Source organism: Condylostylus longicornis, unplaced genomic scaffold (genome assembly GCF_029603195.1).
Source record: "Condylostylus longicornis isolate FDR11 unplaced genomic scaffold, ASM2960319v2 ptg000055l, whole genome shotgun sequence".
NCBI classification, from domain to species: Eukaryota; Metazoa; Arthropoda; class Insecta; order Diptera; family Dolichopodidae; genus Condylostylus; species Condylostylus longicornis.
Window position 1 is genome coordinate 11,939,349 of NW_026578024.1, and position 26,887 is coordinate 11,966,235.

The 26,887-nt window shown below is 24.6% G+C and overlaps 1 protein-coding gene across 11 annotated transcripts in view; it reads right to left on the bottom strand.

The window, feature by feature from the left end:
* LOC129612078 (protein lap4-like) overlaps positions 1–26,887 on the bottom strand; it is a 324,013-nt gene that overhangs the window by 197,736 nt on the left and 99,390 nt on the right. For all 11 annotated transcript variants that reach the window (XM_055525569.1, XM_055525560.1, XM_055525556.1 and 8 more), the window contains exons 3-5: positions 15,245–15,413; positions 2,042–2,287; positions 1,808–1,975 (exon numbers count right to left, since the gene is read on the bottom strand). In XM_055525569.1, coding sequence (XP_055381544.1) covers positions 1,808–1,975; positions 2,042–2,287; positions 15,245–15,413 — 583 coding nt within the window. The remainder of the gene's footprint in view (positions 1–1,807; positions 1,976–2,041; positions 2,288–15,244; positions 15,414–26,887) is intronic.

Genomic DNA, 26,887 nt, shown 5'->3' on the forward strand with positions numbered 1-26,887 from the left:
CAATTCGATATTTTATCCTTTTTTCAAAAAAAAAATTCAAATTTTCTTTTGCTTTGTTTTCGTTGGAGAAATGCCAAAATAAATTAAGGTTCTAAAGTATTTTAATTCTTTGTTGTCCCTCTTTGTTATATTTTTACTATATACACACCAATGAGGATGAAATTTTATATTAATTATGGGTATTTTAAACTTTGAACAAAAAACTTGCAATATAAGAAAAGTAGAGAAAAAAAAAACAAAAAAATTCTATTGAGATTTTCCATTATTCTTGCGGATATAATAAAGTATTTTCCAAATTTTGCATTTTTTTTTTTTTTTGAAAATTTTAAATATTACGAAAAGGATATAAAGAAAAACAAATAAACAATGAAAACAAAACAAAAGAAGGAGCAAGGGACTGAAAATTTTTTAAAATACCAAATCGATTTGTAAAAATAAAAAATGAAAAGTTTTGTTTAGTTGTTTTGTTTGTTTTTCGTAATTAATTAATATTTAGTGTATTCGACTGATTAAAAAACTTGTTTTTCTTTGTTATGTAAGTATATACTTAAGATAATACTAAAAATACATAAACATTGAGAGTTGAGACGCTGTAAGCTTTAAATGTAAATCAATATTTTTGTTTTTAGATTACAAAAATTTAAATTTAAATATTCGGAAAAAAAATAAGACAAAGGAAGCAGCTAGCTAGTCTGACAGAGAAATTAAAATTTTAATTGCTCTTAAATTATATAAATGAATAATTAATTGAGATAATTTCTAAGACAAAGGGGACTAAAATATTAAATATTAATGTATAATATAAAAGGATATAAAAAGGATAACAATTCAATAAAAATTTAAAATTTTAAAGGAAATCTTTTTTTTTTTCGTTTTTAATTTTTAATTCATTAAATTTTAAAGGTGGTAAAAAATAGGCTCCATTATTGATTTTTAATAAATAAAATATTTTTTTATTACATTGGAATTAATTGAAACAACAAGATTAACTGATTTTTGGTAGTTATATTTAAATTATGGGCCTCATATGAGTTTAAGGCTAGAATTTTAAATTTTGTTATAAAAAAATTTAGAAAATAATTTTTAAAATTCTTATGTGGCCCTTTCAAATACAATGAGAAGGTGAGGTTTGTTTTATTCTTTGTGTTTATTCAAAGAATTTATTTCAAGGTTGAATTTAAAGATTTCTAAAATTTGGAAATGAATTTGAAACTAAGAGACTTTTTCAAATATTTTTAAAATAATAGATGAAATTAGTTCTGCTCTAAAAGAATAATTACTGATAAATAATTGATGGTTTTCATATTTTAAAAAAAAAAACGTTTATTATAAAATATCGCCATTCAAATTGTTCAAGCAGACAATTAATCATGACAAAGCACTCAATTCCATATCGTGAATGCGCAGGGAAAAGTAAAGACCTCGAGGAAAATCTTGATGATTTTTATAAAACTTTCTGAATGCATAGTCTTACAATATTGTAGCCTTATTGGCCTTTCAAGTCTTAAATACATTCTTATTTTTGATATTTTTTGGGATTTTCTGCATTAATTTGGATTTTCTGAAAGTTGGTGGTACATAAGTTGGTAAAATGTCATATCATATAATTTTGACAATTCCAATTTCAAATTCATTTCATAATGTAAATGAATATGTTTGCTTTAAACCGAAAGTAGTATTAAACATATTACCTTGGAGCCAAATTGACAATACAATTTTCTGACGAAGTAACATGAAAATTTTTAAAATAAAAATTAAAAATATTTTTTTTTATAGAAAAAGTAAAATATTATAAAATATAACTTACATTCCAATTTTAAAATTTAAAATATGTAAACGATTTTGGTCCAATTTTAATATAGTTAAACGACTTAATTTAGCAATTCCATCTGGCAATGATTCTAATAAATTTTGTGATAAATGTAAATCAGTTAAATTATCAAGACCACCAATTTCTTCAGGCAGCTCTTCTAGTCTATAAATAAAAAATTAAAAAATAATACAAATAATTTTATTTTATAAAATTATTTATATACGTTACCTATTTTCTGATACATCAAGGCATATTAAATTTTTTAAATTACCAATTTCTGGTGGTAATTTTGTTAATTGATTATGATCTAACCATAATTCCTGTAATGATGGTAAATCACCTAAATGTGATGGTAATTCTTCAATTTCATTATCACCCAAATCTAAACGTTCTAATTTTGTTAATTTACTTATTGATTCTGGTAAATTTTTAAGTAAATTTTCACGTAATTCCAATGATTCTAATTGTGTTAAACTAAAAATATACAAAAAAAATATGAAAATTATTAATTAATTTCGTTTTGATTTATGTAATTTTGACAAATACTTTGTATTTGTAGTGTAGCATTAAAAAATTATACAGCAACTTATGAGAATATTTTAAATGAGTAAATTGTAGTGTACTACAACTATCAAAATATTAAAGTTTAAATATGAAGTTGTCAAAATTTTGTACGCATTAAAATTTACTCAAATTCAAAAGTAAATATTTGAGTATATGAACATTATTATTGTGTACATACTGTGGCACATACAATATAAATATATGAACACAAGGTGAAAGAAAGATAAGAAAGCCTTAAAAAAAATTTTGTGTACTTTTTATTTTTGTGGTCATCCAATATAAATTTTTTTTAGTTTAACTTTATTTGGATTAGTAGCGATTAGAAACAACTTGTAAAACATAATCTGTCAACAAATATTTGATAAACGACGATAAATATCTGTCATAACCTGTTTTGATAAATCTACATATTAAGTAAATGTCTATGACACTGACATACATTCATACATAAAACAAATGTTAAAATAAAAGTTTTCAAGGTTATAGACAAGAAAAAAAAAATGAATTATTTCAATTTATTAGAAAAGTTCAACTTATATAGAGGATTAAGCCCATATAATTCATTTAATATTTACTTATGGCATTATAAAATGATTGGGAGAGGAAGGAAGAGGAAAAAGATTTTCTTATATAAGAATTTCGAAATTAAATTACAAATTTGAAATTTCTTGGGACATTAATAATAAAAAATACAAGTTTTATACTGTTAAGATTTATTTATGATTTGTGAAATAAATTGGAAATATTTGCAAATATAAATGAGTAAAAAATGTAAAACTGAATAATTTTTCAGTGCCTTCAAAAATAATCTCAAACTTTTTTCTGAAAAATTGATCTAGAATTTTCAAGGACTCGGAAATTGCTTCTCGAAATAATTGAAATGATTCCGAAAACAAAAACTAATTCCAAAATAGTACAGTGCCTTCTTGCAACTAGTTAATATTTAATTAATAAATTAAACTTAAAAATTGTAAAAATTTAATTGTTATTTTAACAGTTAAAATTTTTGGTTTTAAAATCTAATACATTTTAATCGTAAAATCAATTTATCTTCAAAAAAATTTTTTTTTCAATGGTTGATCAATTTATCTTTTCAAAAATTTAATTTTGAAAATTAATTGCAACCTATACGAATAGAATCTTTCCCTCCCCAGACCATTTCATATAATTATCCTTGTATTTAAACATACTATACATTTCCTGTTTTTTATTCCTCAAAAATAATCAAACTAATGGAAAATTAATATAATAAAAATTTAGAAAAGAAAATGTTGAGCAAAGTACAGAGATTAACAAAGAAGCTTTTAACCAAACAAAAAAAAAATTTTACTTTAATCATTTAATTTTTTGTTCCCGTGCCATTAGAATCCTGCAAATTGGGTTGTAATAGTACAATAAAGAGGTGATTTCCTTTGCTAAGATATTATAATTGAAATACTGGACCGCTCATAAATTTTTTTGAGTATAGAGGGGAGAAAATGTCTGGTTTTCTCTAAATTTTAATTTTTTCATAATTATTTTTACTTTAATGCTGGTAAAAAAGTTGGTTAAAAGCTTTTCATTGTAATAAAATGTGATATTTATTTAATATGAAAAATCACTGTGAAAACAGAAACGAAGCGCCAACGGTGAGCGACACCGTTGTTAACCCCTAAAAAAGAGCGAAACGATAAAAATATTAAAATATTTTTAACTGTAAAATATTTTTAACTGTGAAATGATGGTATTTTTTATTGATTCTGGGCATTCCCATTTGAATATTTATATTCTATATGAAGTCTGACATTTCGCCATGGAAAATCACTCTTGTTCTGCTTTCAAATTAATTGATATTCTTGACATCCCCTTAAACCATTTAAGTATGGCGGATATTTCTTAAACTTTTTAAGTATTACGGTAACCACGATATTAATCGTTTCTAAAAACTTTGTTATTTTAGGCACAAATCTTTTATATTCGAATTGGTTTGTGTTTTTGATAATAACGTTTTACGACAAATCTTATTTTGATTCCTAAATTAAGCCCAAATATAAGACTTATGATCATATTTTAAGGGCATTTTTTTTGTAACTCAAAATTCTATTGTTGAATACTCTTGATGAATTTACTTTCAACATTCGGATGTACAAGTTTCCCAAGGATAACCATTGTCAACCTGTTCCTATATCTTAATTTTATCATGACTTTTCTTTTTATTATTATAATTAAATTTCTTCTTCAAAGTAAAACTGATCCATTTTGAATTGAATTAAAAAAAAAAATCAGTAAAAATAATTTTTTTTTTTTGGAAAATCCAATAAATATACAAAGCAGTAGGTAAGGTAGGTAAAATATAACTGAAAAAGGAAGGAAAAATGTTGCGAAAAATAAAACTGAATTAATTTTTTTCTCTGCTTGTCTCTCCTCTCCACACCATTCTATGTGACCCCTCTCCCTCTTTATACAAAATTTCCTCATCAACACACACATTATATTCATACTGATTTACGTGGGTACGTCAATAGAATGTCATGTTTCCAGGAAATGCTGAAAGTAATTTTATTTTTATTGTTAAAATGGAAGAAAATAAAGTAAGTATACCAGAAAAAAATAAATGAAATTAATGTAAAAAATTTTAATCATTTATATGTACATACAATATAAGGCACATTCATGTGTTTACATAGCGTATACTCAGGACACAAACAACAACAATAAAGCTTTTTGCTCAATTGTAGGTAAAATACAATTTAGTTCAATCAACGAAACTTTGTTATATTTTTTTTTAATAATCTACGATGATTTTTAAGGATGTCACAATTAAATATCAAAGTGAAGGTCGTTCTTTAACCTGTTAAAAAAATTTGCTTTTCGGTGGATGTTATTTCAATGTAATAAATGTAATGTTAAAATCTGTTACATTGTATTTAAAAAATTACAATTAAAATTATTACAATTGCAAAAAGGATGTATAGGGATGTAAACTGTCAAAAGTACAATGGAATTTGAATTTCGAGCAAAATTACTTTTAATATTGACCAAAATATTTTTTATATTTGAATTTAAATACAGATTTATTATGCTAAATTTGAATTTAAAGTAATTATGCTAACATTTGGTAATTAATTTTTAATGAGATTTTCGAATTTTATTCTTAACCAAAATAAAAACGCGTTAATTACAATTTCCTTCTCCTCATCCTCCCTACGCTTATTTCAAATAATCTTTTTTAAATGTATCTTTTGTAATACAGTCACGTACAAACAATTCTTTACCCATCCTTTAAACATTTACCTTCTATAATACATGACTTGAATATGATGTTTAAAATATGTAGGATAATTATTTAGTTTTAATGCTTTTCTACAATATTACAAATAAAATTAATGTTAAAATTTAGATTTTAAGAACAGAAGGTCTTTTCAGAAAGAAAATATTCAACATTAATACATTGACAAGACGCCATTTGACGTATTCGATTGCATTTTTTGCTTCTCTAAATACCGAAGAAAATTTTTACTAACCACATTGTATACAGCAAGAGAGGTTATATAATCACACCAAATTTCGGATGTCGAGTTTTCGGCGGGAAGGCACTTCTCCATGATAGTGAGGCGTCTATGTCGCTTCTCCATGGTAGCGTGCGTTTCTCCATGGTAGAAAAGAGCTCTGTATGTGGTCGTGCACGCGTGTATACTCGTATCTCAAATTCAACTGAACTGATTATATGTGAGTTTATTTTGGCTATGCCACGAATTGATCAACTTCTGGGATATATCTGTCCTAGAGAACTAGACCTTTTCGAAGATTGATTTTACACTAGTTGATGAATGTTTTTGAAATTTCTGGTAGATTTCTGAATATTTGAATTCTGGTTGTAACCAAAATTAGTTGACGAGCTCTTCAAGGAATTTAGATGGAACAAAACGAAACTCTACTAAAACCCAAAATCAAATTTTTTCTAGGTATGTTAACTAAAAGTGTAAAGGTGTGCTTAAATTTGGAAAGATGTGTTTAAAAGCCATTTTTATAATCTTCTGTAACACTTTTGTCAAACTATAAAATATATGTATATTGTTTGAACTATAAAATATATGTAAATATGGAAAACAAGTGTTATACTGACAATTTGCAAGGATACAATAATGCTTTTGTTCTTTAAAGGAAAATAATATGAAAATGCAATAAAAATTTAATTTATATAAAATACAATAAAAATAAAATTTTATTTCAAATAATATTTCCAATGTAATGTACGCCATTTCATTTTATTATCTATATACCAGGGCGTGTGTGATTTTAATGCAACTTGCTTACTACAATTACGAACAACGAAAAACGACTTTAGGAAGTAAAAGAAATGTAAAAATTGAACAATTTTCATACGTTAAGTAAAAGTTTTCTGAAAATTAAATCATAAAGTGCCTCATATAATAATTAGTTAGTCAAATTCAAAATAAGTATGAGTAAATTTTAGTTCACAATTTAAAGATAAACACATAGTAAGAAATTGAAGAAACGTGCATGTGCTTAGCACAAATTTCTTCGCCCCATATTCAATTCTTAAATGCCGAAAATTTTTTTGATGTGATGAATTTTTATAAGCGTAAACAAATCGTAAAGGTATTGGCGTTCCGCCAATTTAAAAATGATTGATTTTATCAAATTTCACAAGAAGTCAGGAACCTACCACGAAAATTAATTTTTTTATCCTACTGCACTCCTCCATCAACGGGACACTTCTCTACAGAATTGTTCAGGTAAATATTTTAAAAGCTTTGTGAAGTGTAATTGTTCCTTTTTTTCCATTTTTTCCAATTTTCATTTTTAATGCTTTTATAACGTTAATTTAAAAAAAAAAAAACGATTAATATGTTTAACAACTTTTATTGCATTTTACGGCGATCCTTTTTCATGTATATATGAAATAAAGGAGCTACTTAAGTGAAATGGAGCATTAAAAAACAGAACATTATGCAAACAGAATTTTGTGTAAAAATGACATAAAATTTTTTTATATATAAGCAGAGAATTATGACGTAGCGAGTATTCCTTTTGAATGAAAAATTACCAATTAATCGCATTTAAAACAAAATAATAAAAATAATAAAAGAATGCATACAGTGAAGAAAAGAAAAATTTAATTGGTTTTTAATTAAAGAATATTAAATTTTAATTAATTATATTTGGTAGCCACTTTAATATCAGGGTTTTTATAAGGGAGCGACTTGAATGGCTATGATTTTAAAGGCACAAATGAAATCGGAAATCTGTAAATAAAATCACCATTGTTCAAAACGTATTTGTTAAACTGATTAAGTGTAAACCATGAAACTATTAAAATCAAAAAATATATTTCGATTATTGAGGGTTAAGAAAAACCTACAGATGGCATATTAAGAATTTAGAATTAAATATTAAAATTGGTCGAATCGTTGAAGTGGTGGCTTACCGTTTTAAATTAAGAACAACTCTAATTAAATTAAGAACAGAAATTAAGAACAACTTTTTGGCACCATAATACAAAATTAAAAGTTGAAAATCTTTTTTCCTCCGAAAGTAAGAAAAATATTAATGGAAGCAATGAGTTCAGAACGTCCACTGCTGCTGTAGTTTTAAAGAAATACTTAATAAATCAAAAAATCCTGTAGCGCGGAATGAATTCGGAGCTCACAGTTAAAAGTCAAATAGAATCAGTCCTTTTTAGTTTTCCTATAATTTTGGAAAATAAGTTAATCTACACAAAATTTGAAATCATCCAATTCTTTTCAAATATTTCACATTTAAATTTTTAAATTGTTTTCACAATTTGCATAAAATATTTTCAAATTTAATGAATAATTTTTAAATTTTTGTAAAAAATTTCAATTGGAAAATATTTCGAACCCAATTTCTTATCAAAATGACTTGTAATTTTTTATTATTTTTGTTTCTTCAATTTTTCCCCATTTATTAACTTTATTTCACCTGTTATTTTTTTTTATATTTAATACAAAAAATGCTTAGATTCACGAAATATCAACAAAAAAAAAATTGTTAAAAACAAACCCAACCTATTTTTAAAAATTTTTTCTTGCAAAATATCAGTGTTATGCTTCTTTAATGAGAATAACAAAACACACACACACACACAAAAATTTATTCATTTACAAAATTAGAAATTGTGCAATTTACCGTTTTCAATATCATTAAAATGAACATGGATAAAGTACCGAAAAAAGAAAAAAAAAACAATAATAAGAACAACAAAAAAAAATCCTAATATAAATTTAAGCTCATGATTGGAATTTGTAAAATAAAAATGTAAAATTTAAAGAGAAAAATGGAAGAAAGGAATGGAAGAATCATAACAAAAAAAACTTAGTTGCCCGTTCTTTTGGGATATTGATGTGAAAACATTGACTCATTCACCATTTACATGACTGCAAATATACATACAACGGCAATACTATAAAACGTCCCAAACATAGCTTAATTTGGGCATGTAATCTGGTGGAACAGTGTAATCAGATAAGTGATCAGCGTAATATTCTCTGAATGGGCAGACTTAATTAAAAAAATTTCGCACTAACTTTCGTTCTCTTCCAGAAATTGTTGGAAAAAAATGTCAAGTAAATAAGGTTTTTAATAGCCTTGTTTCATTTTATGTAATCACGTTAATAAAATGTGCACATAAGCGGACTACTTATACATTTAAGAGTAAAAACAAGCAAGTCAACTGCACCTAACCGAATAATGTTTTCACAAAAATGACACCCAAAGATGGGACCAACTCACAATTAAGAATAAACATCGAATAATGTTTTAATCGAATAATGTTTTCGTAAGAACAATACGAAAATAGTGTTTTCATAACAATTCAAAAATATTTTTTTAAATTCTAATTTTACACGATTACAAATGGAACGGCAACACTATTTTGAATTTAAGCATAAAAAGAACACAAATTTTATATTACTTTTTCCTTTTTTTTTGTTTCTGAATCATTTTTTTTTTTTATATAATTTTTGCTCCTAAATGACATTCACGTTTATGGTAGTGGGTGCAATTTAAGGTTAGTTTTAATTTAAAACTGTACTACAACTCATGTTTTATATATACAATTGATTAAATCTCAACGATTAAACATCATGTTCAATGTTACCATCACAGCACGGTTTTTTTTTGTTTTTCCTTTTTTTTTTGTTTTGTTATAATTGAGTATTTAAATTGTTAAAGAAAATTAAAATAAAATGTTATACAATTTCTGATACAAACGGATATGACTTATTTTATTAATCTGATATCACTGTATGAGGTTTATATACTTGAGAAATGGAGAGAGAAAAAGAAAAAAATTTTAAAAGAATTCCCGTAATGAATATCAAACGTGACCATAAAATTAAGAGAAATTCGTAAATTCGTAATATCTCAAGTATCTTTAAGAAATATCCAAGTACATTATTTGAAAAAGAAATTCAGTTTATTAAGTTTAAAAGTTTAAGGAATAACAGAGGAATTTATGTTAAAATTTAAATGATAAATCACGCTCCGTTATAGGGTTAGAAAACATTTCATATTATTTGAATATAAAATTATTCAAATATAAATTTACAATTATTGTCAAAGAGTAAATTTAGAAATATTGGCTTATATAGTAAACTTCGAGCTCACTGAACGAACTTATAATCTAAACACTCCAAATTCATTGTCCATTACTAATTTGTCGATTTGAGTTGGTTAAAAATAAATGCTGTTTGATTAAATTATCTTAGAATTTAATTCGAAAAATTTTGTAATTATTTTAAATACTTAATACAAAATAATAATTAAATTTTGTCGTTATTTAACTCTAGGTAAAGATTACATAAGCTAAATAAGAGATCAAGTGCAACCTGTAACAACGATTTTTCCTAGAAACCGTTCAGTTTACAACCGAAATATCTCGAAAACGGGACATCGCACAAAAAAATTATGAAGAGAAAGAAAAATTATTATGAAGATTAATTTTCGATTATGAAGATTAATTTGTTGAACAAAAGTATTTCTAATTTGAAAAAATTTAATAGGGTAAATTTTTTAGTAATTGGCCACTTTGTGAAAAATTTGAGATTTATTTTTTCTCTTTTTTCATCTTATTTCCTCAATTACTTTTTAAGTAAGTACCTCAAATTACTCCCAGTTTTTTTAAATAAAGAGATGTTTTCTATTGCATATTAATTTTTTTAAATCAGTTAATAATTTATGAAGGTAAAATATTCATTTGAACAATCCCCCCCCAGCAGCGATTTTTTTCATAAAATTGCCATACCTTTTTGATTCCGAAAGACTATAACACGTTAAAGATTGATCCTGTAAACATAACTAAAGACTATACCACCTTAAAGATTCATCCTTTAAACATAACTGAATGATACTGGCAGTACTGCTTATGAAAATTTTGTAATGCAAATTTAAGTAATATTAATTACCTATATATACAGCGAATAATTTAATATAAAAGAAAATAGTTAAATTATATTCTTTGAAAATATGACATTGTAAATGGTTACAATTTATAATTTTGTTTCAAAAACAAAAATAATAATAATAAAAATTAAAGAAAATGTTAACCCTCGTTATCCCAAGATGTGTCCAATGGACGTACTTCACTATATTTTTCAAAAATTATTTTATATTCGATCTGTTTGTACATTTTATCATACAACTTAATTTAAAATTACATTGAAATTAAATTATGCAATCTACATTGACAACTACCCGAAATAGTCTAGGCCCATAAGGGTTAATTAAAAGAAAAATAACTTTAAAATAAATTAGTTTTATTCGTGACACTTATCCATTTTAGATTTTAAGTATTACAAAAAATATCAATAAAATTTTAAAAATTTATTGAAATTCTTCATTTAAACAATAAAAAATTCGCAATTTACTTTACGAAAATTAAATGGAAAAAAATTCTTTAAATAAAATTTTAACTACAATCTTAATAAACAGTTTATCGTAAAAAGTATAAAACTTAATCGTAAATTAAAATGCTCTTCAATTAAATTGCACTTTAAAAAGCAATAAAATGAAATTTTATATAAAAAGAAATTATCAAAATTACTTTGTATAAAATGACTGTTTTCATGCAACCCTTAAAATAAATCAGTAATCTAAAATCAAACTAAAGCAAAAAGTTTTTGATCCCATAAGTTTAGAACTGTTATTTTAACAATGAAACAAAAAAAAAATGCATTCCCTTTTATTATGCAAGTCAATGGTTTCTTCTTTTGATTAATAAAATAAATAATTTTTCTCTATATTCCCATGACATTATTGCTCTTCTGGTACACTCCACCAATTACTCTTTTGTACACTCAACAAAAATAATATAAAATAATATTTAAATTTTAATTTAATTTCCCTTATGAATTAAAAAAAAAAAGTTCATCAAAAAAAATTTGAATATGTCAAACTATTGCTTTAATAATTTTGTCTTTTTATTTTTCTCTTTGTTATTTTTTTGCATTCCTCTTTGTCATTCAATATATAAAATTTAATATTCATTTTATTTTTAATATTCTAAACTAGATGTCCATTTTTCTTCATCTATTCGAATACATGTTATTTTACATGACATGTATGCTCGCTCTGCTATACAATATAATAATACCACCCACAGACAGAGATAGCATTGATTTTAATTGGAACACAGAGAGAAAAAAATAAGAAAGAAAAAAACACAAATTGAAAATTTCTTATTTTCTTTTAAGAATTCCAATTTTTTATATTTTTTTTTTATTTAAATACAAAACAAAATTGTAAATGATTTTTAATCTAGGATATTTTTTTTATTTCAATTTGTTTAACAAAAGTACGAGTATGTCTGAGATTAAAATGACAGAAAAAAATTATGCTTCTCTACGCCCCTATCCATACGACCGTCTTGCATAATCTTCATATTTTTATCAATTTTTCTTAACATTTTGTTGTTTCTTGTAAAAAATTTCAAAAAACTTTTTCAATTTTGTATAATTTGAATTATTGTATGTGTTTTTTTTAAATCGAAACATTTTAATTACACTTTTATAGAAATTATTACAAGAAACAAAAAAAAGAAACAAGTCAAGAGTTGTAAAGAAGAAATTAAAGGAATTGGGGTGTCGGCAATCAACACGCCATTACAAAAACAAAAAAAAAAATTAAAAAAATAATTTGTTTCTGCATTTTAATAAACGATTTCATTGTTTTGCATTTCAAAAAAAAAAAAAAAACCAACAAAATTGAAAAACTCTAAGTACAAAACTGAATGAGAAGAAAAACCATAAAAAAATTTTTATTTTTACATTTGAACTTTTTTCCCCTCTTTTTACAGAGATTTGGTTTAGTTTTATGATTATTATGCTTTTTTTTTCAAGATTATTTTAAATAAAATTGCAAAAACAAATTTTATGCAGATCTCTGAAGTTAATTAAAAAGAACAGAAGCACTAAAAACAAAAAAAAAAAGTTTGATTAAATTTGTAACCACAATAAAAAAAAAGAAAAACTAAAAACAAATAGCTTAAGTTAATAACAAGTTAGAAATTAAAATAAGAATTTGAAAATAGCAAATTTATATAAAATTCGATTAGTGCTTAAATAACTTTAATGACTTATTTTCTCTCAGTGTACATATACCAAACTTGATCCCGGTTTTTAAGTTGCAACGAATTTTGTTTGCTGCAAAATCTTTAAATCTGTATTGAAGTCATGAATCTGTTGTATTTGATCTAGTATTTAAACATCGAGAACAATCGGGAGAGCATCGAAGTGATTGTCATCGAAAATAAAAGTAAAGGTGACATAATAAATTTTTATTACCTTTAGTTGTAATGTCTGAAAAAGATATTAAGATGGGAGCACCGGTTACAGATATTCAACTAAAAAGACTAAACAAAATATTCAAAATTTTATTCAAATAAAGCAGTTGTATTCGTGACGCCGATCCTCTAAATAAAATGCCAAAGTTTATAAAAAAATATCTTAATTATTGCTTACATACTTTATGGAGTGTACTTGATTAGTGTGAGAACTTATAATTTGAGTTGGGGGGTAAAACTGATTTTTGAAATTTTAATTTTGCACACTACGCACGTATAGATTCGTCTGCTGCTTAAATAAATTATAAGCCATTTTTTCTAAGCGTGTATCTATATCTTTAATGGCACAGATTTGATAGTTGCATTTAAAAACTTATTTTTGAATTATTCTTAGAAACAATTTTGTATTGAACAAAACTTCGAAATTTGCTTTCAAGTATTTAGTTTCGATGATATACCTATATAAAAATAAATAAACACTGAGAAAAAATAATAGTTTAATAATACGATACCAGCAACTTTTTACAAATTGTTTACACAAGATTGATAATTTTTTACAATAACAATTTTCTTAAGATCATAACTCTCACCCATTGAATTTCACACTAAATTATACAAATAAAAGAATTTTCACCGGTTGTATTAAAAATATTTCTTCAAACATTGTAAAAACAAATTTTGCTTATTTTCAAAATTGTATTCAATTCAAAAAGAAAAATTCTCAAATAATAGAAATTTAATTTTCTGCTCTCCATTCAATTTAATAATATTTTAAAATTAAGAAAAAAAAGAAAAACAGAAATACAAAATTTTACGGTATAAAAACGCGAAACAGTCAGCTTTTAATGCGTCACATAGCAACAAAAAATTTAGATGTTAATTAAATCTATCACGCTTAAAATAAAAATTAAAAACGGATTACTGTCAGCATCAATAAGTTTTTCTCTCTTTGTTTTTGTTGTTTTTTTTTTTTGTAGTGTTGGTGGCGGTGATGGTGGTGATGATGGGAATTTATGTTGCGGCATTTTTCTCCTAATTAAAAAAGTTTTACTTAAGTTTTGTAAAAAATATTAAAATGCGATGACCTATTTGAATTCTCTTCAATGTATACATTCATATACAAATTGTTATTGTTAATTTAAATGAATTTTCTTTTGATATAAATGTACATTTACTAGCTCGTATACTTATAGTTGAATATGAATGAGTCAATAAATTTTAATGAATGAATAATTATGAGAAATGAATGAATGAAATAATTGTTCTTCTTTTTTTTTTTAATTCACACTATATTAGAATATATAGAATTCCAATGATATTTAATCGGAAAAGAAATCAGAAATGAAAATGTTAAAAAATAAAATTTTGAATAAACAATTTGTAATTTAATATTTTCTTTTTTAAAATTCTTTTTTATTATTAAAATCAAGTCATGAGTTGGAGTCTTTTATTTGCTTAGACAAATGAGTTAAATGAATAATTGAGTTAACCACTCTCTAAACCAAAATTGACTAGAAAACGGGTAGTCATAACTAGCTTGAGTCACTAGATTGGAACCACTGGGAATCTAGCTCTAAATCCAGTTACTAGATTTTAGTAAAATTTTTTTACTATGGAGCTTCTAGTCATATCCTGCCAGCTTAACTGGATAATCTAGATATTATTACTAGGAGAATTTTTTACTAGAATAACCACTGTCATAGATGCTTACTATCACAAAACCTTTAAGAAACTAGCTCAAAATACTAATAACAACCCAGCTTGGTTATTAGAAATTTTATCAATCACAACCATAGTTGAAATATTGTGACTATACCACAGCGCCATTTAACTAGAATATACAGCTTTTGTGACTAGGATTCGAATGCAAGAATGCTATAAGTATGGTTATAGCTAGAATTACATGAAATTACATTTTACTTAGGTGTTTTTAGATGTTGGTCAAATTTTGAAAATTAGATATACATACTTTAATATTTAAAGAATTTTTTTAATTTTATATATAAAATTTGCGTCTATTTAAAAAAATTTAACTCTAACATTGAATAACTTTTGAAACATACCTTCCAAAATCAGCTGGTAAAAATGTTAATGACATATCATTTAATCCTAATACTGTTAAATTTTTCAATTGTGAAAAACCAGCTGGCAATCTTGGAATTGGATTAGAACTAAAATCAGCTACTTGTAAACTCTGAAGATGTTTAATGTCATCGGGAATGTCTGCGATATCTGAAATTAACATGAAAAAAAAATTTATTAATTTGAATTGTATTGAATTACTTATATTTGAGTAAATAATTTAAATATTTTTTAAATGAAACTTAATCTAAATTTAAATAAATTGATTACATTAAAAATTGTTTACTTAATCAGAATGTCATCGCTCTATAGTATCGAAATATGTGATATCGAATTTGAATTACAGCAAAATTTTGAAAGAAAATATTGTCTAGAAATATTTATATTTCTAGAAAAAATATCTAGAAATATTTATATTCTTAATCTTTTAAAAAAATTCAACAAAATTCTTACTAACACAAATCAAACAAGAAGAGATTAATTCATAACGGAACAAAAAATTAACAATTTTTATTTTAGGTCAAGAACAGCAAAATTTTCAAACATTTTTCTAATTTATATAACAATTTGAATTAATTTTCAATTTTCCATTGTATAAAATTAACCCCTTTCGATCACCATATTTTAATGATTTCATACATTAAAATTGACGTGAAACGAAACTATAAAAAAAAATACGCAATTTAATAGCAATTTGTTCTTAAATGGCAATTCAAAAAATTTGTCTGTACGTATAACATTTATAACAAATTATTACAAACAATGTAAGTATGTTATATATACTTAAAATATATTACTTAAAAAATTACCATTTTAAGAATTAACTAAGTACATAAAGTAATAGCAATTTCACATAAAAAATAAAGCCTACATAAAAAACACAATTCTCTGTCTGATCTTAATTAAATAATAGAATCTTAAATGATTTGTCAAGGCGATTTGTTATACAACGCCATCAACTTTTCAATTTATATAAATATAAAATTTATTATACATTTTGTATACTGTTCTATTTCTTATATTTTATTAATTTTTTCACTATATACACTGACTCAAAAAATTGTCCGTACGGTTATATTAAAAAAATATATTGAATAAAAAACGTATAATGCAAAATATTTTTAGATGTTATTATTTATTAATTTTAATAAATGAACATGTACAAAACTAACTCATAAAAACTTATTTTTAAATTCTTTATTAAATACGAAAAAAAAACATAAATAATTCAAAATAGTACAAAATTTAACTCAAAAAATTCTCCGTACGGTGATAACAATAATTCAAAACAAAGTTGTTAATAACTTGTGTGGTATCCTTTAGCTTTTATAACTTGAAGTAAACGGTTCTTCATTGATTTCACCAATTTTTTGGTAATGTCTGGCGAGATTGCTTGCCATTCTTCTACTATTGCGTTCTTAAGGTCATTTTTATTTTTAATGGATGTTTCTGATAACTTTTTACCCAAAACATCCCAAAGGTGTTCAATTACGTTCAGATCTGGTGATTGGAGAGGATGCGGAAGTGTCGATTTGACATTATAAAGCAGCCAGGTTTTAACTAGCAACGAGGAATGCTTCGGATCATTGTCCTGAACTAATAAAAACTCATTCGCCATTCCCAATTTTGACGCACTTTCTCGTAAATTTCTTTTCAAAATGTCCAAATATAGGTACTTGTCCATTGTAGTGTCAATAAACTCTAAGTTTCCAACTCCATTTGTCCCCATAGCTGCCCAAACCATAACATTTCCTCCCCCATGTTTAACCGTAGGTTTCAAATTTTTTTTGCCAAATTCGGTATTAGGTTTACGCCAAACAAAACGACGCCCGTCACACCCAAAAATATTAAATTTCGATTCATCTATAAATATTACATTATCCCAAAACTCATCAGGTTTATTTACATATTCCTTGGCGTAAATTAAACGTTTCGCAGCATTTTGTTTTGATATAAAGGGCTTTTTTCGAGCAATACGTGCATTATACCCTATTGAATGAAGGTAATTTCTAATTGTTTGTGGGTTTATTTCAACTTTTTCCGTCACAGAAAGCTTTGTAGCTATTTTTACAGCGCTAATTAATGGTTCTTCTTGAATATTTTTTTTAATTATTCGTTTTAAGTAGGGTGTTAAGATCGTTTTTCGGCCTCTTCCACTAACTATTTCAAAACTTTTCGTTTTTTTGTAGTTGTCTATAACATATTGCATAGATGATTTGGGTCTTCCAATTAAATTTGATATTTCTGACAAGCTTTTACCGTCTTTCTGTAACCGTATTATTAATTTTTTAGTTTCTATAGGGATTTTTTTATGAGAAGTTGACATTTTTTTTCAAGTTTCTAATTACGTTTGCTTACTTGCAAATTTGTTTTTAAATGAAACGCATATTAATAAAAACTTTGCAAACAATATTTATTGTTGCTATCAGAAAGGGGAATCACCTAATTATGCCATTCAAAAATTTTTTTCATGAGAATTTTTGTAAAAAAAATTGGCGTACGGAGAATTTTTTGAGCTAAAACTTGTACCATTTTGTGTTATTACCGTTACATTTTATGATTGGAATTAAATCTATAAAAAAATTATTATAAATAAGTTAGTATTACTTGTACTGATTAAAATACATATCAATTAATAACTGTAAACATTTGGCATCATACACTTTTTGCTTGATTTATTTTTTAAACATTACCGTACGGACAATTTTTTGAGTCAGTGTATGTATGTAAGTCTATATGTAATGTAACATGTATATAATTAGACTAAAAATTACAAGTGTTTTTTTATAGTTCATTGTTAAATTGAATGCTCTAATTTAACAATTAATTATACAAAATATCATTAAATTATATAAAATACAAAATATAACAATAAAACATAAAAAATATATTTTGTATGCATATTTATGAATTTACATACATGCATTCTTAAAACTATAAATAAATTTTTTTTATAAAACAGTTATTTTATCCGCTACAATTCACACCATTCAGGTAAGAATGGATTTATACAAAACATATATGTATGTATACAAAAAATATTTGCATATCTTTCATATACCTAAAAAAAATAAAAAGCATGTAAGCATACAAATTTAAAACCATCTAAAAAGAAGATTAATGCAAATGCTTATAAAAATAAGAAAAACTTTTGAAAATGCACAAAAATACACACAACATACGTTGCATTAATTTATGAAAAAAAATATGCTTTCACTCGGTATTATTTACGAAAATACGTATATTCATACACAGACACGTATTTATATTCAACCCAAAAAAAAATGGGGAAAAAGCAAGAGATAAAATGTCAACTTATTCTTCTAAGACACTCAATTGAAATCAGAAGATAAGTTTTAAAATAAAAACACATGGTACTCGTAATAATTTTTTTCACTTAATCAATTTGTATAACAGTTGATAATAAATTTATGGTTCAAAACCCATAATTAATCCTTAATTTTTAAGAAAATCAAATTGAAATATTCAAATTTTAAATTAAAGAGGTTTTTTGATCATTTTGAAGTAAGAATGTCACGACCAGAGTAATTTTCTAAATGTAGATACTAAAACTTGTATTGCCAAAATCTAATTGTTTTAAAGTACACATGTATTTGTATTTTTGCAAATTATGATTGTAATCAATATTAAATTACTAAATTATGATTGTCAAAATATCGTTCAGTTAATCAGACCCAGTATTTTTACCGCTCAGTAATAAATCCGGCTCAAATCATCAAATAAAATATGTATGTATAACATTGTATATTGAAAGTTTTCGTGCGAAACATAATTAATATTATATTTATTTCCCCTTACATTATTAGTAGCTTTCTTAATTATGATCGTTAATACAACTGAGAAAACTTTCATTAACAATATTAATCATACTATTCACAACAAAAATACATTTACTTATTGTGGGTAACATGATTGCTCCGCTATTATTCGAATGAATTTCTTACAGGGAGAATTCCAGTAATTTATGGTCGGTCGAGCTTTTCCATGTAAGTTTTTGATTTACAACATTTGACATATTAATTATACTACTAACATTATTATTTCTATAATTGATAACGATTTTAGTTATATCAATTAATAGACACTAAATATTTGTACGGAGCAGTCGTCTGGTATATAACACCTACTCATTTTATGATTTTTCAAACACTTTGTAACATATTGTAGTGTAATAAATTATAAATAATATAAAACGAGCAACAAACACAAATATAAGAAGAAAAACAAACAAAAACGAGAAAAAAAATAGAGTTGACCTTGTCAACTCTGTGATACCCGTACGAATTTGTTATCCTATGTGCGAATAACTAATGTGCCATAACTAACTATGGGGCAGACTATGACTTTAAGTTGCCGTATTACCATATTAATTTATGCAAAATTTCAAAATACTGTGTGTGGCAAACTGCTATTGAAGTTGTATGGCAGCTACCAGAAAGAGCCAAGCAATTTTAACGAATTTTATCAAGCACATCGGCCCCACTAATATACTCACTTGTGTGAAATCTCAATATCACAGCTTTTATAGTTTCTGAGATATAGTCAAATAACTTTTGAAGTTGTATGGCAGGTACCAGAAGGAGCCAAGTAATTTCAACGACTTTTATGAGACAAATTAGCCCTACTAATATATTCGTTTGTGTGAAATTTCAATACCATAGCTTTAATAGTTTCTGAAATATAGTCAAATAACTTTTGAAGTTGTATGGCAGGTACCAGAAGGAGCCAAGTAATTTCAACGACTTTTACCAGACACATCGGCCCTACTAATATATTCACTTGTGTGAAATCTCAATATCACAGCTTTTATAGTTTCTAAGATATAGCCAAATAACTTTTGAAGTTGTATGGCAGGTACCAGAAGGAGCCAAGTAATTTCAACGACTTTTATGGGGCATATTGGCCCTACTAATATATTCGTTTGTGTGAAATTTTAATATCATAACTTTTATAGTTTCTGAGATATAGCCAAATAAATTTTGAAGTTGTATGGCAGCTACCCGAACCGGTATCCCGATCATGTCCAATTTAAATAGGGTTCTGGCGCTTACTACAATAAATCATTTGTGAAAATTTGGTGAACTTAGCTCAATTAGTTTTTGAGTTATCGTTCGGACGGACGGACGGACGGACGGACGGACGGACGGACGGACGGACGGACGGACGGACAGACAAAGCTAAATCAACTCAGAATTTGACGCTGATCAAAAACATACACTTGAGTCTATATCTAACACCGTTATTTCTTAGCGTTACAAACGGTAAGGCAAATTTAGTATACCCTTCGAACATACGTTCGTACGGGTATAAATACAATAAGTTCTATAACACAAAGTGATAAATACATTTTTTCAATTATAAAATTATTAATTAAAATGCAATTATTTCAACTAAATGAAATATTTTATATTTATGTAAATATTTTGAACTTCAAATTTCAAATTACTTCCTTATTAATTCAAAATAGCTATATACGTGTAATATTTTATAATAAAATAAAGAAATTATACCATGGAAGTATATATATGGAAATTTACTGACATGCCAGAAAATTAATTAACAAAATAATATTGAAAAACCACCACCATGTACACAAAATATACTAAATATTCTAAGTAATAATTACAAAAGTGACCGCAAAAACAACACATAATAACAATTAATTAGAAAATTCTCCAATATATTATTATTATTGGAGAGTAAACTATAGAAAATTTATAATAATAATGAAACATTGTGAGCAACATAACATAGAAAATGTAATAAAAATTTTTGCAAGATTAAATTTAAAATTTTTTTGTTGCTTCCTTAAATTTAAATAACATTTTTTATACTATATAACATATGCAATAATATTATCGATTTATAACAGATATACATGTTAATACATATATAAATAATGTATGTATATTAAATAAGCTGCTCATGATATGTATTAGAGAATTATGTTCATTTGGTGTTCTGATTTTAAATTATTTCGTATTTTCGTATATACCATCATTAATTACTGATTATATACACAAGATATATACATGTATTTATTTAAATTTTTAATATTATATTTTTATTTTTGCAAGTTACTAACATGAGTGGGTATTTGTCTTCTTTTTTTTTTTTTTTTGAAAATATCATGGTCAAAAGTTATTCAAAAGAAGCCGAATTATATTTTTAAGCAATTGTACTTGTGTACATTATTTTTTTTTTTGTTTTGAATTTTAATGTATGAATTGTTCTCAAGGATAAATTTAAATTATATATATATATATATTCATAAGTACAAAAACTCATAAGCAAACAAGACAAACTCTTTAAAAGAAACAAGAAATGTTTTCAAAATAAATTTTTTACTTTCCAACAAATTTTTTTTTTTTTTTTTTTTGTTTTTTAACAAAAACCATAAGAACTCAGCCTTAAATAATTCTCTTTAAAAGTGGAATATTGTTGAATATTTTTAAAAATTTATAAAAATACACATGATTATGAAAGCATGCACGAATATACATACTTATTTACTTTCTTAAATTTTATGCCAATACAGACATATGTATGTATATAAATACTATATTAATGTATTATCATGACTTTATATTACATACATAATATTTTTCATTTTAAATGTGTATAATTTGATGTATTTTCTCCTAATTCACAAATTATTTACTACATAATATAATATGTATATGTTATTCACAATAACATTAACTAGCTAACTTTCAGAGTGTTATCTAGATTATTCAAAAAATACTTGTGTATGTTAAAGAATTTCAATGCTTTAATAATAATAAAACATTATGTTACGATGGATAAGAATCTAAAACGATTTTATTTCTCACTCTTCACAATAAACACACTGTGTTGTTTTTGTACACGTTCATTTATATTATATATTATTATAATATTACTTACATTTAAATTGTATAGTACAGTACAAGTTGAGTAATATTATGGACGGCTACACAAAATTATACTACACACAGAATCCCTTTCAAATATTATGTTAGAATTAGAGACGAGAAGAGAGGAGAATAGTAGTGTGCCGCTTTTTATATAATATTTTACTCCCCATAAAAAAAAATACAAACGTCAAATGAATATTTTATTACAAACAAAAAAAAAAATTCTGCTTTTTTTGTTTTGCTGTTATGTTGATGTCTTTTCTGTAATACAACAAACATTTGTTATAGTCAACTGAAAATACATTATGATTTCCTTCTTTTCAGAGAGAATGAGAGTACACAAAATAAAAAAGAAAAAAAAAAACAGAATTTCCTTTTTTTTTTATTTTTCATGTTTGTTGTTTTTATTAAAAAATTTCCACGTTATTGTTTTTTTTTTTTATTTTGCAAACTTGATGTCTTCTTGTTGTTCTGTTACGGCTCTTTTGTTTGAATTTATTTATATATATTTTTTTTATTTTATTATTATGTTTGTTTTATTTTTGTTGTTGTTTTTGTTTTTTCACCTGTATCTATATACAACATTATTTATGCATACTTAAAAATAATTTCATATGCAGATTTTTTATTTTTCCGATCTAACATGTATTAAGTTGCGGTAAAAGCAAAAAAATAACAGATGTAGAAAAAAGAAACAAAAACAAAAGCTAATAAATGTAATAATATTATAATAATAATAGTTAAGAGATTTGCCATGCTCTACTTAAGTTAAGCATCACACAGTTCCAGATAATAACTACTGTTATAGTTAGTATATTACAAAAGTTTGAAGACTGTCGCGCATTAGCTACGCCACTAATCTAATCTTGTTTGGAACAATTATATTTCTGAAATATAAATATGAGCATATTTTTTTAGAATTTATTCATTAAGGAGGAGTAGGGTTGTTTATTAAGATTATTAATTTAAAATTAATACCCTTATTATGATTGGCGAAGCAAATGGCTAGGCGAGTCGAATGGACTAGGCGAATCGAATGACATTTAAAGTAATGATCGGCGAAGTTGCTTACATTCGCCAGATTTAAAATGTTGCTACCGCAAGACATCAAATATCCTACCGAAAATAATAAGGTTAACACCACACATACATATGTACATTGTTTCATTAATTTAATTAAATGTTCAAATTGTTTTTGGTTCGTTTTTTTCAAGCTTAAACAATCCATAATTTTTACAATAATTTGTAGAATTTTATGAAGTTACTATACATATAGTTTAGATTTTTCAATTATATATACAACAATAAGTCCTATAATATTCTATAAAAATCTTATGTATTATTTCGACTTTTGGTTTGATTCGCGAAGGTTGTCACACAGAATTTTCATTAGACAGATTTGACAGCTCATTCGCCTAATCATAATATCAAAAATTCATATTGGCCAAAAATTTCATTTGCTTCGCCAATCATAATAAGGGCCTAAGGTATTTAATTTTACTATTTTTCAAAGGTGGTCAAATACGAAATCAAATGAAATTATTCGACAGGGTTAATTTAATGTTTAAAGAAATTTGTATATATTTTTTATAAGTATACTAGATTTAAATATTCTTTGGTATTTTTTGAATTAGAATAAGTATACGTAAAAATTGTTACAGAAAATTTACAAAATTTATTTCTTACATGTATCTCTAGAGTATTAACGAATTTCAAATTGATTTACTAATTTACTAATACAAAATATTTACAATATTTTAATTCAATACATATACATACATATGTAATAAATTTAATTAAAGTAGCATTATTTCTGGTTTTTGAAAATTCAAAATAGAAAATAATACTTTAGTTGTTAATTAAAAATTAGTTTCTATAATTAACTAATTTTTGAACTAAAGTCTCAATATTGACATACAATTTGAACCAATTTTGGTCGATCGTACTTAAAAGACTGTGCCGATGTCAGTATAATTGACGAGAGTTCGACAAAGATCTTAATTACGTTTAAAATTTTGAAGTTCTTGCAAGCTTTAATTAAATTTTTTAAATTAATTTTGTTATAACAACGAAATTTAAAAAAATGTTTCTATTTTAATTTGTCTCGAACCCGTTATTCTCCACTATCAAAAGGGACGGAATACCAACCCATTTACAGAAATGTAAAAAAAGTTTTGGAGAAATTGTTCTCCATACTGCCTTCTACAATTTCTAAATCAAACAAATCAAATCTAATCCATTCAATACTCATTAATATTGGTTTTATCCAAAATGGCAACACTTGCAGAATTACTTTTAGAACTTAAAAAAAAACTATTACAATCAAAAATCATAAATCAAGTTTTGTATAAAACTAACGTTAAAAAAACAAAGACAAAAGAAGAATACAAAAAAACACACACACAGAAAAAATTTAGTGTATGAGAATAAAAGAAATGTTCGAAAAATTCTTGAATTCTCTGTGATTTTTTTTTTATATAGAGTTTTGGAGCACAATTGGGTGGGTGGATTGAAATAGAGAAAAAAAAAATTATACTTACAATAATGTATAGAGAAAAAGAATGAAAATGTCAACGTACCATGGATAGGAACAAGTAGTGAAAAAAACAAAACAAAAATAGCAACTTATGAAAAACCGTACCCATTTAGAGCGCATACAAGTTTAACAGTAACAGTAAAACAAAAAAAATTGAAAATGAGAAAATTTGCATGTAAAAACAAAAAATATAAAAAATGAAAAATTCAAAAAAGGAAGCAAAGTGTACAGGTTTTATGCATAGATTTTAACACACAATACTTGCATTCATACATACATGCATACGTACAAATGTACATATGTACATACAATATATATATATATATATATATATATATATATATATATATATATATATATATATATATACACAATTATTTATATTTTAAGAAGAACATATTGCCCGTATTTATTTTTAAATTTGTATTTTTTATTAAGTATATGTGTATGTGTATGAGATTACATGCAATTAGCATAGGGAAAAAACGGTCTTATTCAAAAAAAAAAAACTGATACCGTTATTCTATTTAAAAAAAAACCGTTATTTTTTTCTCTTTTCATTTTGTTGATTGTTTCCCTTTTTGTTGCCATATCTTTAATAAATCAAAAAAAAAAAAAAAAAAAAATAAAATAAAGACAAACAGTAAAATTAAATAAAAACAAAAAAAAAAAAAAAAAAATTAAAAGTGGATCAAAAATTTTTTTATATAAAAAAAAAAGTTTTGTGCTTTTGTTGTTAAAAAACTGGGTTATAAACTTTGTTAAAAAATAAAAAAAAAAAAATTAAATCTGAGATTGATAAGGTCAAATGAGGAACTTTTCAAGTTTTCAATTTGTTCATCTTTTTTTTTTTTTGTCTTTTCATCTGATTTTCTTTTTCCGCGAAAAATTTTTCTTTTTCAATATACACAGAAAAAGAAATTACATGAAAAAATAAATATTAAAATGCCATTATTATTATGAACTTTAAATTGTCAAGCACACACACACAGACGCACACACCCAAAAGAGATTTACAATAGCGGAATTCAAGAGCAAAATGGTTTAATTGCAAAAATAACTTTTCGAGATTTTAATGTATCTTAAAATATTTCAATTTCGGACATAATTTTACGTGTTAAACACACATAATTGGCATTATTGAGTATAAATTCAAGTATTTCACCTGCATCTACTTCAATAATTAAGATTTTTGTAAATTAGTATAAAATTTCGGCAACTTTTACGAGTGAGGAATTGAATGTCCTAAAAATAATGTGAGTGAGGGATTGAAAGTCCTAAAAAATAGTCCAGCAGGTTTTTTAAATATTTTTCAATTACTATCTTAAGATAGAAAACACTAATGTGTAGGCAATTATTCTTTTAGTCGAAATGAACCCTTTGTTTCGTTTAACAATAAAATTGTTAGAACTGAACTATTTTAAATATGAATTAATAATTTTCCCATAATTGTTTTATGCAACTATTTCGAAATCACCAATTTATAAGGTGGAACATTTTGCTTCTGAACGCAACGCCAACTATATATTTTTTTCATAAACAAGATAATAAGTATTTGAAAAAAAATAAATACAAATAAAAAGAACAAGTTCTTGTCCAATTAATATAAGAAATTTTTTTTTTTTATAGAAAAAATAAAAAACTTTTATTTTATTTCCTATAAAAAAAAACAGAATGAATTTCGAGCTATGAAAATTTTTTGCAAGACAACAAAAATAAATTCAAAAAATCATTTTGTTTTTGTTATGAAAATTTCCATAATAAAAAAAAATAAAAAAAAAAAAAATTATAACAATTTTTTTTTTAAATTTTATACCATTTAAAATATTTAAATAAATTGCAAAACTATTCGTAAAAGAAGGTCTATGCGGAAATTAAATATTTTCCTTAAAAAAACAAATAAATAATAATAAAAAGGAAAATATAAAGGAAATATAAATGTCATTTATGAATATGTAATTGTCATTTTACATTCATATACACATACATACATGCGTAAACATTTACAATTTAAATAACATTTATTTTTAAATAAAAAATGCTTCAACTCACAAGAATAATTGTATAATCGAAGTGGAAGACCCTCCTCTGGTGGTTATAAAGTGTAATTATATGAAAATTCTTATTATTTATTTTGTTATTTAAAACAAATAATAATCATAAATACCCGA